At 43.0% G+C, this 15,737-nt stretch overlaps 1 protein-coding gene across 2 annotated transcripts in view; it reads left to right on the forward strand.

Moving 5' to 3' along the window:
- LOC126108763 (zinc finger protein 93-like) overlaps positions 1-15,737 on the forward strand; it is a 129,757-nt gene that overhangs the window by 73,193 nt on the left and 40,827 nt on the right. For both annotated transcript variants that reach the window (XM_049914113.1, XM_049914112.1), the window contains one exon: positions 14,017-14,054. In XM_049914113.1, the coding sequence (XP_049770070.1) occupies positions 14,017-14,054 (38 nt within the window). The remainder of the gene's footprint in view (positions 1-14,016; positions 14,055-15,737) is intronic.

The following is a 15,737-nucleotide window of genomic DNA, read 5'->3' on the forward strand; positions in this document are numbered from 1 at the left end:
CAGATGGACATCGTCTGGGTAAATTATGTAGTAACTTCAGAAAAATATGAAATAAAGCTTAATTGGACTGACATAAAAGGCAATTGTGTAACAGTAGCAATACATAATGACACAAGTGAAATCAAGAATTTTGAGCAAAGGGTAATACGAACATGGCAGGATGCACTTCAGTAAACAAAAGCATTTTTAAATGTGCTCAAGAGGGTATTACAAGAAGATACAGTGAACTTATGACAAAATAAAGAATTAATAACAATAAGAGTACAAAGAACACAAACAGAAACTTATGTTGGATAGACACAACTTTTTATCTGTTAAGATGTTTTTAATGTGACATAATGATAACAAAATGAAAATAACATTCCAGGAGTAATGCCGTATGAAGCACTATTTGACAAATGATAAGTCCATGGTTTTTAAAATGAAATTTCATGACAGTGATTGCTTGTAATGAAAAGTCAGAAAAAGACGTAACCTTTTGTAGTTAAAATATGTAGCTAAGTAATATGGATAAATCAAACAGTGGGATGTCCAGAATAAATTAATGACAATATTATGAAGGGGATAGATTGTTAATCACTATATAGAGGAGAAAGTGAGTAATAGATAGGCACGAAGGAAAGACTGCTACACTACTGGCCATTAAAATTGCTACACCATGAAGATGACATGCTGCAGACGCAAAATTTAACCGACCAGAAGAAGATGCTGTGATATGCAAATGATTAGCTTTTCAGAGCATTCACACAAGGCTGGCACCAGTGGCGACACCTACAACGTGCTGACATGAGGAAAGTTTCCAACCGATTTCTCATACACAAACAGCAGTTGATCGGCGTTGCCTGGTGAAACGTTGTTGTGATGCCTCATGTAAGGAGGAGAAATGCGTACCGTCACATTTCCAACTTTGATAAAGACCGGATTGTAGCCTATCGCAATTGCGGTTTATTGTATTGCGACACTGCTGCTCACGTTGGTCGAGATCCAATGACATTTAGCTGAATATGGAATTGGTTGGTTCTGGAGGGTAATACGGAACGCCTTGGTGGACCCCAACGGCCTTGTATCACTAGCAGTCGAGAGGACTGGCATCTTATCCGCATGGCTGTAACGGATCGTGCAGCCACGTCTTGATCCCTGAGTCAACAGATGGGGACGTTTGCAAGACAACAACCATCTACACAAACAGTTCGACATTTGCAGCAGCATGGACTATCAGTTTGGAGACCATGGCTGCGGTTACCCTTGATGCTGCATCACAGACAGGAGCTCCTGCGATAGTGTACTCAACGACGAACCTGGATGCACGAATGGAAAAAAGTCATTTTTTCGGATGAATCCAGGTTCTGTTTACAGCATCTCGATGGTCGCATCTGTGTGTGGCGACATCGCGGTGAATGCACATTGGAAGCATGCATTCGTCATCGCCATACTGGCGTATAGCTTGGCATGATGGTATGGGGTGCCACTGGTTACATGTCTTGGTGACCTCTTGTTCGCATTGACGGCACTTGGAACAGTGGACGCTACATTTCAGATGTGTTACGACCCGTGGCTCTACCCTTCATTCGATCCCCGCAAAACCCTACATTTCAGCAGGATAATGCACGACCGCATGTTGCAGGTCCTGTACGGGCCTTTCTGGACACAGAAAATGTTCGACTGCTGCCCTGGCCGCACATCCCCCAGATCTCTCACCAACTGAAAACGTCTGGTCAATGGTGGGCAAGCAACTGGCTCGTCACAATACGCTACTCACTACTCTTGATGATCTGCGGTTTCGTGTTGAAGATGCATGGGCAGCTGTATCTGTACACATCATCTAAACTCTGTTTGATTCAATGCCAGGCGTATTAAGGCCGTTATTGTGGCCAGAGGTGGTTGTTCTGGGTACTGATTTTTCAGGATCTATGCACCTTAATTGCGTGAAAATGTAATCACATGTCAGTTCTAGTATAATACACTCCTGGAAATTGAAATAAGAACACCGTGAATTCATTGTCCCAGGAAGGGGAAACTTTATTGACACATTCCTGGGGTCAGATACATCACATGATCACACTGACAGAACCACAGGCACATAGACACAGGCAACAGAGCATGCACAATGTCGGCACTAGTACAGTGTATATCCACCTTTCGCAGCAATGCAGGCTGCTATTCTTCCATGGAGACGATCGTAGAGATGCTGGATGTAGTCCTGTGGAACGGCTTGCCATGCCATTTCCACCTGGCGCCTCACTTGGACCAGCGTTCGTGCTGGACGTGCAGACCGCGTGAGACGACGCTTCATCCAGTCCCAAACATGCTCAATGGGGGACAGATCCGGAGATCTTGCTGGCCAGGGTAGTTGACTTACACCTTCTAGAGCACGTTGGGTGGCACGGGATACATGCGGACGTGCATTGTCCTGTTGGAACAGCAAGTTCCCTTGCCGGTCTAGAAATGGTAGAACGATGGGTTCGACGACGGTTTGGATGTACCGTGTACTATTCAGTGTCCCCTCGACGATCACCAGTGGTGTACGGCCAGTGTAGGAGATCACTCCCCACACCATGATGCTGGGTGTTGGCCCTGTGTGCCTCGGTCGTATGCAGTCCTGATTGTGGCGCTCACCTGCACGGCGCCAAACACGCATACGACCATCATTGGCACCAAGGCAGAAGCGACTCTCATCGCTGAAGACGACACGTCTCCATTCGTCCCTCCATTCACGCCTGTCGCGACACCACTGGAGGCGGGCTGCACGATGTTGGGGCGTGAGCGGAAGACGGCCTAACGGTGTGCGGGACTGTAGCCCAGCTTCATGGAGACGGTTGCGAATGGTCCTCGCCGATACCCCAGGAGCAACAGTGTCCCTAATTTGCTGGGAAGTGGCGGTGCGGTCCCCTACGGCACTGCGTATGATCCTACGGTCTTGGCGTGCATCCGTGCGTCGCTGTGGTCCGGTCCCAGGTCAACGGGCACGTGCACCTTCCGCCGACCACTGGCGACAACATCGATGTACTGTGGAGACCTCACGCCCCACGTGTTGAGCAATTCGGCGGTACGTCCACCTGGCCTCCCGCATGCCCACTATACGCCCTCGCTCAAAGTCCGTCAACTGCACATACGGTTCACGTCCACGCTGTCGCGGCATGCTACCAGTGTTAAAGACTGTAATGGAGCTCCGTATGCCATGGCAAACTGGCTGACACTGACGGCAGCGGTGCACAAATGCTGAGCAGCTAGCGCCATTCGACGGCCAACACCACGGTTCCTGGTGTGTCCGCTGTGCCGTGCGTGTGATCATTGCTTGTACAGCCCTCTCGCAGTGTCCGGAGCAAGTATGGTGGGTCTGACACACCGGTGTCAATGTGTTCTTTTTTCCATTTCCAGGAGTGTATATTTGTCCAATGAATATCCATTTATCATCTTCATATCTTCCTGGTGTGGCAGTTTTAATGGCCAGTAGTGTATATTTTTATGGTTTCAGCCAGAAGTCCTTATGAAGTACACACTCCATCTCCCCCCACTCCCTCTCCCCCCACTCCCTCTCCCCCCACTCCCTCCTCCCCCCACTCCCTCCTCCCCCCACTCCCTCTCCCCCCACTCCCTCTCCCCCCACTCCCTCCTCCCCCCACTCCCTCCTCCCCCCACTCCCTCTCCCCCCACTCCCTCTCCCCCCACTCCCTCTCCCCCACTCCCTCTCCCCCACTGCCTCTCCCCCCACTCCCTCCCCCACTACCTCTCCCCCCACTCCCTCCCCCCACTACCTCTCCCCCCACTCCCTCCCCCACTCCCTCTCGCCCCCACTCCCTCTCCCCCCACTCCCTCTCCCCCCACTCCCTCTCCCCCCACTCCCTCTCCCCCACTCCCTGTCCGCCGCTCGTGGTCTCGCGGTAGCGTTCTCGCTTCCCGAGCACGGGGTCCCGGGTTCGATTCCCGGCGGGGTCAGGGATTTTCACCTGCCTCGAGATGACTGGGTGTTTGTGTTGTCCTCATCATTTCATCATCATCCAGGAAAGTGGCGCAATTGGACTGAGCAAAGATTGGGTAATTGTACGGGCGCTGATAACCACGCAGTTGAGTGCCCCACAAACCAAACATCATCATCATCATCCCCCACTCCCTCTCCCCCCCACTCCCTCTCCCCCCCACTCCCTCTCCCCCCACTCCCTCTCCCCCCCACTCACTCTCCCCACACTCCCTCTCCCCCCCACTCCCTCTCCCCCCCACTCCCTCTCCCCCCACTCCCTCTCCCCTCACTCCCTCTCCCCCCACTCCCTCTCCCCCCATTCCCCCCACTCCCTCTCCCCCCACTCCCTCTTCCCCCCACTCCCTCTTCCCCCCACTCCCTCTTCCCCCCACTCCGTCTCCCCCCACACTCCGTCTCCCTCCTCCCTCTCCCCAATAAGGATATTGTGTATGTTTGGTGGCTGGCAGATCACCACTGTGAGATGGGTAGAGAGGGTAGTGGGTATATTCCTCATCTCAGGATACAGTGAACAATGAGAGGCAATGAAAACCCTAGCAGAGGATGCAGTTCAATTGCTCCAGCCCTGGGTGGTACTGAGTCATGAGGAGAGTGCTCCTTTGTGATTAGACCGGGGCATGCGACATCTGATAGCTGACAGGAGACACACGACGTGAGAAATTTGTTTCTATACAAGACTGGAAGGGTAATATTAGTCAGTGAAAGCATTAGTGAGTCCCTTGGTACATTAGGGGATGGGCTGCCCATTGTTGCAGTTGTAATGACCACTGGTGGGACCAAGTGAGGTGGCGCAGTGGTTACGACACTGGACTTGCATTTGGGTGGATGACGGTTCAATCCCATGTCCAGCCATCCTGATCTTGGTTTTCCGTCATGTCCCTAAATTGCTCCAAGCCAATGCCAGGATGGTTCCTTTGAAAGGGGATGGCCAACTTCCTTCCCTAATCCAATGAGACCAATGTCCTCACTGTTTGGTCTCTTCCCACAAACAGTCCAGTCCAATCCAACCACTGGCGGCTAGGCTGTGTGGAAGGGACTTCTTGGTATGGGATAGGTGCCAGCAGTCAAAGTGGAGGTACTGCTGTTGGTTGGTGGGTTTGATATGGATGGAGTTACTGATTTAACAATCCTTGAAGTGGAGGTCAACATTGAAGAAAGTGCCTTGTTTAGTATATGAGGACCAGATGAAGCAAATGGTGGAGAAGGTGTTGGGTGGAGTGAATGGTGGAGAAGGGGTCAAAGTTCTGCAGTAATGTGAATAGGGTGTCCTCACCCATGGTTCAGATGGTGAAGATGTTATCAATGAATGTGAACCAGGTGAACCCAGGGCTGGGACAACTCAATCATATTCTCCCAAAGCTTCAAATACCTCTCACTGTGCCCTGAAACAAGCGATATCGTACCCCTTACCCTTCCCATCCCTCCCACAGGATATTGTGCCACTCACCAAATATATGCAATACCTTGACCATCCCTACTCCACCTCTACTCCCAACCCCTTGCCTCCTGGCTCATATCCCTGCAATAGATCTAGATGAAAGACATGGCCCATGCATTCCCACCATCACCACCACCACCACCACCACCACCACCACCACCTATGCCAGTCCAGTCAAAGTCATCTCTTATCCCAGCAAAGACTGGGCTACCTGTGAAAGCAGTCATGTGATCTACAAACTAACTGCAGTCACCGTTCTGCTTGCTAGATTGGCATAAAAATAACAAGCTGTCTGTCTGCATGAATGGGCACTGACAAACTGTGGCCAAGAGACAGCTAGACCACCCGGTTGTTGAACATGCTGTCCAAAGCAATGGGCTACACTTCAATGACTGTGCTATCTGGATTCTTCCATAAACACCAGCTTTTCTGAACTGTGCAGATAGGAACTCTCCATTCAGTATATTCTACATTTCTGGTGTCCCTGGTCGTAACCATTAGTAATCCCTGTCCTACATACACCTATCCCCTTCCCCACTACAACACTACCGAGTTTTGCATTCCACCAATGCATCCAATAGTCTTTTTCCCCTTCTCTTCTTCTTACATTTTCAGCTCCCGTTCTCCACTCCCAAACCTTCTGGGTGCACCAAGCATCCCTATCCTGTCCCCACCACATCCCTGCAAGCTCTCTCTCTCTCTCTCTCTCTCTCTCTCTCTCTCTCTCTCTCTCTCTTTCTCTCTCTCTACCTCAGATTGCTCCTTACCTCTACAACTCATGGATCGCTTCTCCCACCAGGCATAGTTGCAGTCCCCTTCTGTCATTAGCAGCCAGGAAAAATGGTTGTGCGTGTGTGTTATGTGTGTGTGAATGTGTTTTTGTTTACTTCAGAAAGCCTTTAGCTGAATGCTTAAAATTATAGTAGCCTTTCTTTTGTGCTTGCCTGCAAGTCAGCTTCTCCTCTATATGGTGTGTAGCAGTCTACCCTTTTTATAATAATGTTGTTAATATTGATACATGATTGTTATTTTATGTTCAAATTATATTTGGATTGCTCATGAAGCCTGGTAGTCACATAACTTTTATGTGACAGTTGATTTTCTGCATAATGGTGATCGATGAGTGGTATCAAGAAAACGTCACATTATGCATGGCACCCTTGTGGTTAGAAGAAACATCAACTACATGTGATGCCACACTTATAATACTGAATGGTGAATCTGAGGTTATTAGGAACTGGTGTTCCTACCTAAAGCTGCAATATAGTTTTGATACAAAGGGGTAAGCAATGGTATATCAATCTGTTAACTGCAGAAATGAAATTCATAATGGGTTTGTGTGAGAAAGTTCATAAAAGTATTTGTACTTACTGGTTGGAACTAAAGGAATAAGTAAAGTAATCATACAAACTTTTCTAAAAACAGTATTTATTAGCTCAAGACGTTATAACAGGGGATGCAATATCTTTTAAAGGGTTGTTTGTATCACTCTTTCACTTTAACCGTGCACGTTTCTTTCTTAATGATTGCTTACCAACATGAAGCAACTCATTACATTCCTCACTGAACTGGTTTAACTATTGAAACAATTTTAATAAGAAAATAGTATTGTCTATAGATTGAAAGACATTGAGTTATTTTTGTTGTTCAGCTGGTTCTGGTGGGCCATTGTATGTGATTCAATATAGATCTGCAATATGCCATCAGATGCACACAACAGCCACTTGTTTACTTTAATGCTCTTACTGGTCTAAAGCTGCATCCTCAGTAATGTCTCTATGTATGCTGCTCAGATTTGTTGTTAATGTATAAATTTTATTATTTATGTCTTCAAGGAGAATTACTGTATCATCCACATTCCTTTTGTTGTACACAATTTTGCTGTTAATGTGACAGTTAGCTTTGAAAAATGTTCATTGAAAATGAGTTACATAAATATCTTTTAACAACTCAACTACGCAACTGCCCATTGATAAGACATCTTCCAGCAAATGTATTTCGTTATTGAAACTAAAGTAATTAAATTACAGCATTGTTCTATACTACTCAGTGTGTTTGCAGAGTTTTGCCATGCTTCTGTTTTTTTCTGTTAAACAGATTCATGATTTCCTGCGTAGGGAATATTTGTATAGGAATTAATGATAATTAATGATGCAAACCTGGCTGGCATCAGACTCCGAACACCTTCAGTTTTGACAGGAAGCTTGTGTGTGTTCTTTGTGGTGGAATTATGGTAAAAAGTGTAGTGAATGTTAAGAAAAAGTATGCAGTTTGTTAGATAACATGTATAAGTGGCTGCTTCTAGAATTTTCAACGGGCTGTATTGCACAACTATAATAATGAATTTTTGATGGTGATCAGAGTTATGGGGAACTGCAGTTCAGAGATGTAGACACACATACTCCCCATTAAGGTCACCAGAATGTTAAAAGTATTGTGAGGCTTTTTTGGATTTTACAGGGAAACCCTGATCCCCACTGACAAAATCTGAGTGTGTTCTGGGAATTGTCTGTGCACAGCTCAATTCGAGGTATCTGGGTTAATGCAGACCTAAAAACCTGCATCTTTCCCAGAAACTGCTACTTATAGCATTTACAAAACATGCTACTTGTCATGTTTGAACTTCTAACTGAGGCATTTCTCACTGGGAACTGACAACTCATCCACAAAATCATCCTGGCACCACACTGTATACAGTCTCAATGGCTTTCAGTTCTCTTTGAGGAAACAGTCTTCCAATTTTCTGTATTTTTCGTTCACTTTTTCCCTGGGGATTGTTCTCATTTTTTCAGAGGGGCAAAACATCAGTACCATCAAACAAATTCTTTCCTTTATACTCTAACAATATATCAGGTAATTTTAGTGCCTCAGTGTGTATAATAACCTATTTTTTGAAAGACTCATCCTCATCTTCACTCTCATCCTCCATCAAACACTCCTTTTTCGATGCATCTGGGTCACTTAGCTGTTTAAATACTTGTGCACAGGCATTGATATTTGACAGTTCGTGGACATTTTTGTCATCTGATTTTTCACAATCAAAAATTAGGATTCTATTAGAAAATAATAATTCCAATTGTGAGAGAATACTTAAAACGTTGCATATTTTCAAAAATTGTCAAATGATGCCTGAGTAATATGCACTCAAGTAACCAGCATGTAGCTTTATTTTGGTGTAATGAACCCATGGTGAGCTGCAGCTCAGTACAAAGTAATTGCATTTTTTTTGGTTCCTTACCGCTATTCATCTTTGTATCTGTATTGCTCTGAAAATATCTGGACAATGGTGCAAATCTCGACAGTGTGCACAGTGTGCCTTTTTTGGAAACAGACTTGTTCCAATCTCTTGTAGTACTTGCTGTTGACAACAGTAATGCCTATTTTTCTCTTCACCCACAACCTCCCCTCTAACAGTGTTAGTTGCACTCTAAAAGTCATACATAGCAGTATGAATAGATATATTGATGAAGAGTTGGCCAGCAGTTTGGGTTCATTAAATGCAAATGAAATGCATCACTATAACAGTATGCCGAGTTATCCAACAGTCACAGCATCCATATTACAATAATATTGGATCTGTACATTGGTATTTTGTGTTTGCATTTTGGTAATTGCAAATTATGTGTTTACTCATGGTGGTAACGGTATTTTCTCAGGAACAAACTGGGTAACAAACTCAATAAATCATAACCACATCTTTAGTGTGTTAAGAGTCATGGTTGACAACAGGTCCATTATATGAAATTTATCAGAAAAAATCCCATGGTGACTTCTGAAATTTAGTAATTTTGATTTCCGTTTCACAATGTATAGGTCAACTGAGAAGTAAACAGACCTGATTCAAAGGATGCGGAGATCCCAAATGTCCCAGTAACATATCAAAATACACATTTGCACTGCACAAAACTCTTAATAGGCATGGCATGGAAAGTGCTCAACACTATGCTGAAATATGTAGTCCCATGAATATGCTTGAGGAGATAGAAATATACATCATAAAAGAATATCACTTGTGGATCTTCCAAAATGACAGAATCAGGTAGCCTGTTGAGACTTTCTACACAGTTCTGTTCACCTGCTTTCCACATTGAAACATGTATATACATTACTCAAATTTTGTGTTCGTTGTTCACAATAATTAATAGAATGTTAAATTCCATAATGTTGCTGTAATAACTTTCTTATTTGTTTATTTTGGTTATAATTAATGCTGATTCAAGGTATATTTCATATTTTCTTGTACACAAACGTCTTTGTGGACAAAATATTGAGAGAAAGAGAGAGAGAGAGAGAGAGAGCGAGCGAGTGAGCATGTGTTGCTCTATACTGTTTGTCTCTTGTAAGTTCTACAGAGTGTTGAATCTGGCTTGTTATTCTGTTAAATTTTTTTTTCAACACAGTCAACACTGCCAAAAATGAGAGGGCATCTTTGTAGTAAGTAGCCCAAAACTAGCAGTCTTATAGTTGTTCACATTACTACACGTAAAGTCTGATAGAAATGTAGTATCCTTTTTCTTATTTTGCTTGTTTCCCGTAGTGCTCCATGATCTAAAAGAATTTTCCCCACAATAGACATCCAGTGTCATATGTTTAACATAATTTAATTTAGTTTATCATTGTGAGTGGCTTTCTGATGAACTTCTTGGTTCAAGACCAGTGAGTGTAGAGTTGTTCTTCATAAATAGCTTTATTAATAGTTGCTGGTTGCTGTTTTTATTTATTTGTAAAAAATTGTTCGCAGCTTGAAGGTGGCATATTTCTTATGGGGAAAGGAATTTTTAATTCCGAAACAGCCAAGATCAGAAACAGTAAAGGAAAAATATTTCAGGTGGGGGTGGCAGACATTGTTAGATGCTTATAAGAATGCATTAGCATAAATGAAAAATAGGTATATCCAGCCTTTCTGCAAAGATGAAGATATTGGAGATGGTTATTAAGAAATTCTGAGTGGCATCATAAATTGATCTTTAAATAAAAATACTGTTAAACAGGTTTCCCAGTGTGCTTTTATTTTGTTGTTGTTGTTGTTGTTGTTGTTGGTAGTGGTGGTGGTGGTGGTGGTGGTGGTGGTGGTGGTGGTGGTAGCAGTGAATGTTAATGAGCTTCGAAGAATCACATACCTATCTCTCTGCATAAACCGTCCAGTTACTATGCACTGGGGCCATTGAAATAAAAAGAATTTTGCTCCCGTGGACTTGGTTTGGTTTTTGAATCTTTTTCACTGTGTCTGTTGAGCTGCATATTCATGCAACATTTTACAATTTTCATATTCTTGCTGATGTGTATAAAATAACTCATTCATGGATGATAACTAGTTGTATGCTTGTTTTCTGCACACTCAGGATAAATAAATACAGGGTGTTTCAAAAATGACCGGTGTATTTGAAACGGCAATAAAAACTAAACGAGCAGCGATAGAAATACACCGTTTGTTGCAATATGCTTGGGACAACAGTACATTTTCAGGCGGACACACTTTCGAAATTACAGTAGTTACAATTTTCAACAACAGATGGCGCTGCAAGTGATGTGAAAGATATAGAAGACAACGCAGTCTGTGGGTGCGCCATTCTGTATGTCGTCTTTCTGCTGTAAGCTTGTGCTGTTCACAACGTGCAAGTGTGCTGTGGACAACATGGATTATTCCTTAGAACAGAGGATTTTTCTGGTGTTGGAATTCCACCGCCTAGAACACAGTGTTGTTGGAACAAGACGAAGTTTTCAACGGAGGTTTAATGTAACCAAAGGACCGAAAATCGATACAATAAAGGATCTGTTTGAAAAATTTCAACGGACTGGGAACGTGACGGATGAACGCGCTGGAAAGGTAGGGCGACCGCGTACGGCAACCACAGAAGGCAACGCGCAGCTAGTGCAGCAGGTGATCCGACAGCGGCCTCGGGTTTCCGTTCGCCGTGTTACAGCTGCGGTCCAAATGACGCCAACGTCCACGTATCGTCTCAAGCGCCAGAGTTTACACTTCTACCCATACAAAATTCAAACGCGGCAACCCCTCAGCGCCGCTACCATTGCTGCATGAGAGACATTCGCTAACGATATAGTGCACAGGATTGATGACGGCGATATGCATGTGGGCAGCATTTGGTTTACTGACGAAGCTTATTTTTACCTGGACGGCTTCGTAAATAAACATAACTGGCGCATATGGGGAACCGAAAAGCCCCATGTTGCAGTCCCATCGTCCCTGCATCCTCAAAAAGTACTGGTCTGGGCCGCCATTTCTTCCAAAGGAATCATTGGCCCATTTTTCAGATCCAAAACGATTACTGCATCACGCTATCTGGACATTCTTCGTGAATTTGTGGCGGTACAAACTGCCTTAGACGACACTGCGAACACCTCGTGGTTTATGCAAGATGGTGCCCGGCCACATCGCACGGCCGACGTCTTTAATTTCCTGAATGAATATTTCGATGATCGTGTGATTGCTTTGGGCTATCCGAAACATACAGGAGGCGGCGTGGATGGCCTCCCTATTCGCCAGACATGAACCCCTGTGACTTCTTTCTGTGGGGACACTTGAAAGACCAGGTGTACCGCCAGAATCCAGAAACAATTGAACAGCTGAAGCAGTACATCTCATCTGCATGTGAAGCCATTCTGCCAGACACGTTGTCAAAGGTTTCGGGTAATTTCATTCAGAGACTACGCCATATTATTGCTACGCATGGTGGATGTGTGGAAAATATTGTACTATAGAGTTTCCCATACCGCAGCGCCATCTGTTGTCAACAATTGTAACTACTGTAATTTCGAAAGTTTGTCTGCCTGAAAATGTACTGTTGTCCCAAGCATATTGCAACAAACGGTGTATTTCTATCGCTGCTCGTTTAGTTTTTATTACCGTTTCAAATATACCGGTCATTTTTGAAACACCCTGTATGTTAGAGAATATTTTGGTAAAGTGTCAAACAAACAAACAAAGAAACAAGCAGACAGTATGATTATGATGTGGGAAGCAACCTAATATTAACAATTAACACCCCAAACTTGTTGCAATCTGGAAAAATGTCATCATACCAAAACGTGTGTGTTTCTTTAATTTGTTTCATGTTTCTGCATACTTGTGTTTGTTAATTGTATAATATTACCACTGTCTTTCTAAATGGAGTATGTATGAAGCTGACCAAAGCTACATCCAGTGTGTTGGGTTTGTGGTATGTGAATATAAGTGTATCAGATCGTAAACATTAGTTTACCATTGCAGGTAGCTGAGCAAGGATAAAGTGGAAACACCCTACAGATTCAAATAATGTGCCTGAATAGGACTTGAACCTTGAACTTGTGTTTCATGGTCTGATAAATACTTCCAATCTTCCAAGAAGTTTCAAAATAACACACTCACTGGTACAGAGTGAAAGTTTCATTGTGAAAACCATATTGCTGTTTGATGGCCACCCTCTTAAGAGAGGGTACACAAAAAAATGGAATTATCTTTTTAAAAGCTATAAATTTTCATATTGTTTACAAAACAACTCTATCGTCTTCAAAGTACTCTCCATGACAACTAATACATTTGTTCGACTGGTGCTTCCGCTGTTCAAAACGTTTTTTGTAGTCATCTTTAGAAACAGCTGAGAGCTCCCCTCTTGTTTTATTCTTGACTTCTTCAGTGTTGTCAAATCAGTGTCGTTTCCTGTGTGTCAGGTAAGGTGTGAAGGCAGTGGAACCATTCCATATTTAACCACAAACTGTCTAACAGAGGATGGCTCTATGTGCAAGTGCATTGGTGGTGGAAGAACCAGTCCCCTTTCTGCAACAATTTGCTGAGCAGATCTCCAAATAACTCACTAATCTCTGACAGTTGATCAATTGTTGGTCGAGAGTCTGTGAGGACAAGGTCTCGAATTTGTTCAATAGTTTCATTCATTTGAGCAGTTAAGGGATGTCCAGAATGAGGTTTGTCATCAATCGACATGTTGCCATTTTTAAATCGAGCAAACCACTTGTCCCCTTGAGGTTTTTTTTGGTAAGATGGTTTCAACATTAAAACAGCAGCATGGGTTTCACTTAAACTTGCCATAGTAAAAAATGAAACAAGAACAAAGCAGTGCTAGCAAAAACAATCACTGCAGATGAAGAGAACAAGCCAGGTCGACAGCATGGCGGCATTTAACTGGCAATGAGTTACACTATACATGCCTAGTGGCAGAAATGTGTACTACACAAGCTCCACCCATGGCAATGTTATTCCAGTTTTTTGGGGGTACGTGAATGTGATATTGATTCAGAGAGTTAATAAAGTATATGCACTCCCTTCTGAACTGCCATAAATAATGCTCTAACATGAGAATGAATTGCTAACCCGCATAAGAAATTCAGCTCCAGGCATATCTGAATGCATATGTATCTCATATCCAGTGGGAGAGTGCATTTGTCTCTGTGGATGTGCTAAAGTACTTTTTCTCTCAAAGTAAATTTCTGATGTCTCTGTACACTCTAGTTTTTTTATGTATTGTAAGTTAATTTATCAATTATCTCTGAGTAGTAGTAGTAGTAGTAGTAGAGCATTTTGTTAATTACTTCTTTACTGGTGTATCCTTTTGAATTCAGTACCTAATAATATTACTAATTATTTCAGGAGGTGGTCTCAAAAAGATGTGCACCACACAGTACACAGTAAGGTTTCCATTACTCACTCTGCTTTTTATTTTTTATTTAATGGGAAACTATATGCACCATATTGAGGATATATGTTATTGTATCAACAGTCAGCTATGTTAACAAGCAATATGATCCATAATATGAGAGCTGTTCAAAAATTTACCTATGACTGGTTATTAAAAATAAGCAAAAGCTTACAGATTAGTGACACTTGCATGGTTAGAAAGGAGACTTTAAAGGTCACATCAGCTCTGTCGCATTCATCGTGTCTAAGCAACACGTGATTAAAAAGAACAGTTTTCTTGTGTGTCCACCAGCTGTAAGGTATATTTGGTCATCTGCTTCCTGCAAGCATAAAGTGCCAGTGACTCCAAGAGTTTTGGTGATTGTGTGTTTGTGGGGCGTGGGGGTTGGTGTGGGGGGGGGGCGGGGGGTAGGGTGCTGTGGAGGGAGGTTTATGAGTGATGGTTTTGTGAAGAACTTGTCCAAAAATTTCAAGGCCTGTCACACAGATGAGCATATTGCAAGTGGTTAAGGAAGACAGTGAGATGGTATACATGAATTACAGCAACATGTTGAGGGAATTGTGGGTGCAAGATGTTGGTTCACAGTTTCTGAATTTTCTGAGGATGTGCCGCAGATTTCAAGGACAACCTCATGAATGCTGTCAGAGAGGGATTAGGTTTCCATTAATTTTGGGTATGGTGAGTATAAAAGAGTCTAATGCTGATCACAAAACAAAGAATGGGTTCAACCTTGACATTCCATCACTGCTACTATGAAGAGGGAGAGAATTTCTTAACAGAAGCATGACTGAGGTGGGACATAGATGTGAGGTACATGAACTCTGGAACTAGGAACGAATCCAAGTAGTGGATGCACTCTCATTCTCTCAATAAATCCAAATAATTTTAGAAGACACCATCAAACTTACTGTTATTTGGGATTGTAAAGCGATTTTGACAACAGAGTTCATGAGAGTAATATATGAGAATACTGTGGGACTCATGAAAGTGTGAAGTTATTAGGTCATTACTGAAGAAATCATTGTCCTTCATTGTAATACACGATTCCACACTGTGAATTGAATTAAAGAACAACTCAGGCTTTTCTGCAAGGAAATATGTTAGCATCATCCTAATAGTCCATACCAGGCACCAAGCACATTAAGTCCCTTCCTCAAGATAAAGGCCTCGCTGGCTATTTAGCACTTAATGACTGATGAAGTGTTGAAGGATTATGTCAACAATTGGCAGAACCTAAGGGGGCACCGTCACTTGATGGAAAGCTGGGAAAAAAATTACACATGACAAATATTTGAATATGGGTGACAACTGCGTGGAGAACTTACATCAGCAAGTAAGTACAGATTTTATATTAAAAAATTATTCTTTTTTAATATACAGTCAGAGGTTAATTTATGAACAGCCCTCATACGTTTGCACATGGAATTTGCAGTTTATGAGCACCAGGTGAGGAGGTCATAGATTTTTAGCATTAACTTTTCCTCCAATTTACCAGTAACATAAAACAGATGAAATAACAAAACCTAAAAACTATGTCCTTAAGTGTCTGTTGTATGAAACTCTTGATCTTCAACTAAATGTAGTGAAAGACACTGCAATGATGCCTTTCACTCATTTCATTCACAGAAACAAAATAAATTGACAGCAGTTGTGTATATTTTTGAAGTTGAAT

This window comes from Schistocerca cancellata, chromosome 11 (assembly GCF_023864275.1).
Source record: "Schistocerca cancellata isolate TAMUIC-IGC-003103 chromosome 11, iqSchCanc2.1, whole genome shotgun sequence".
NCBI lineage: Eukaryota > Metazoa > Arthropoda > Insecta > Orthoptera > Acrididae > Schistocerca > Schistocerca cancellata.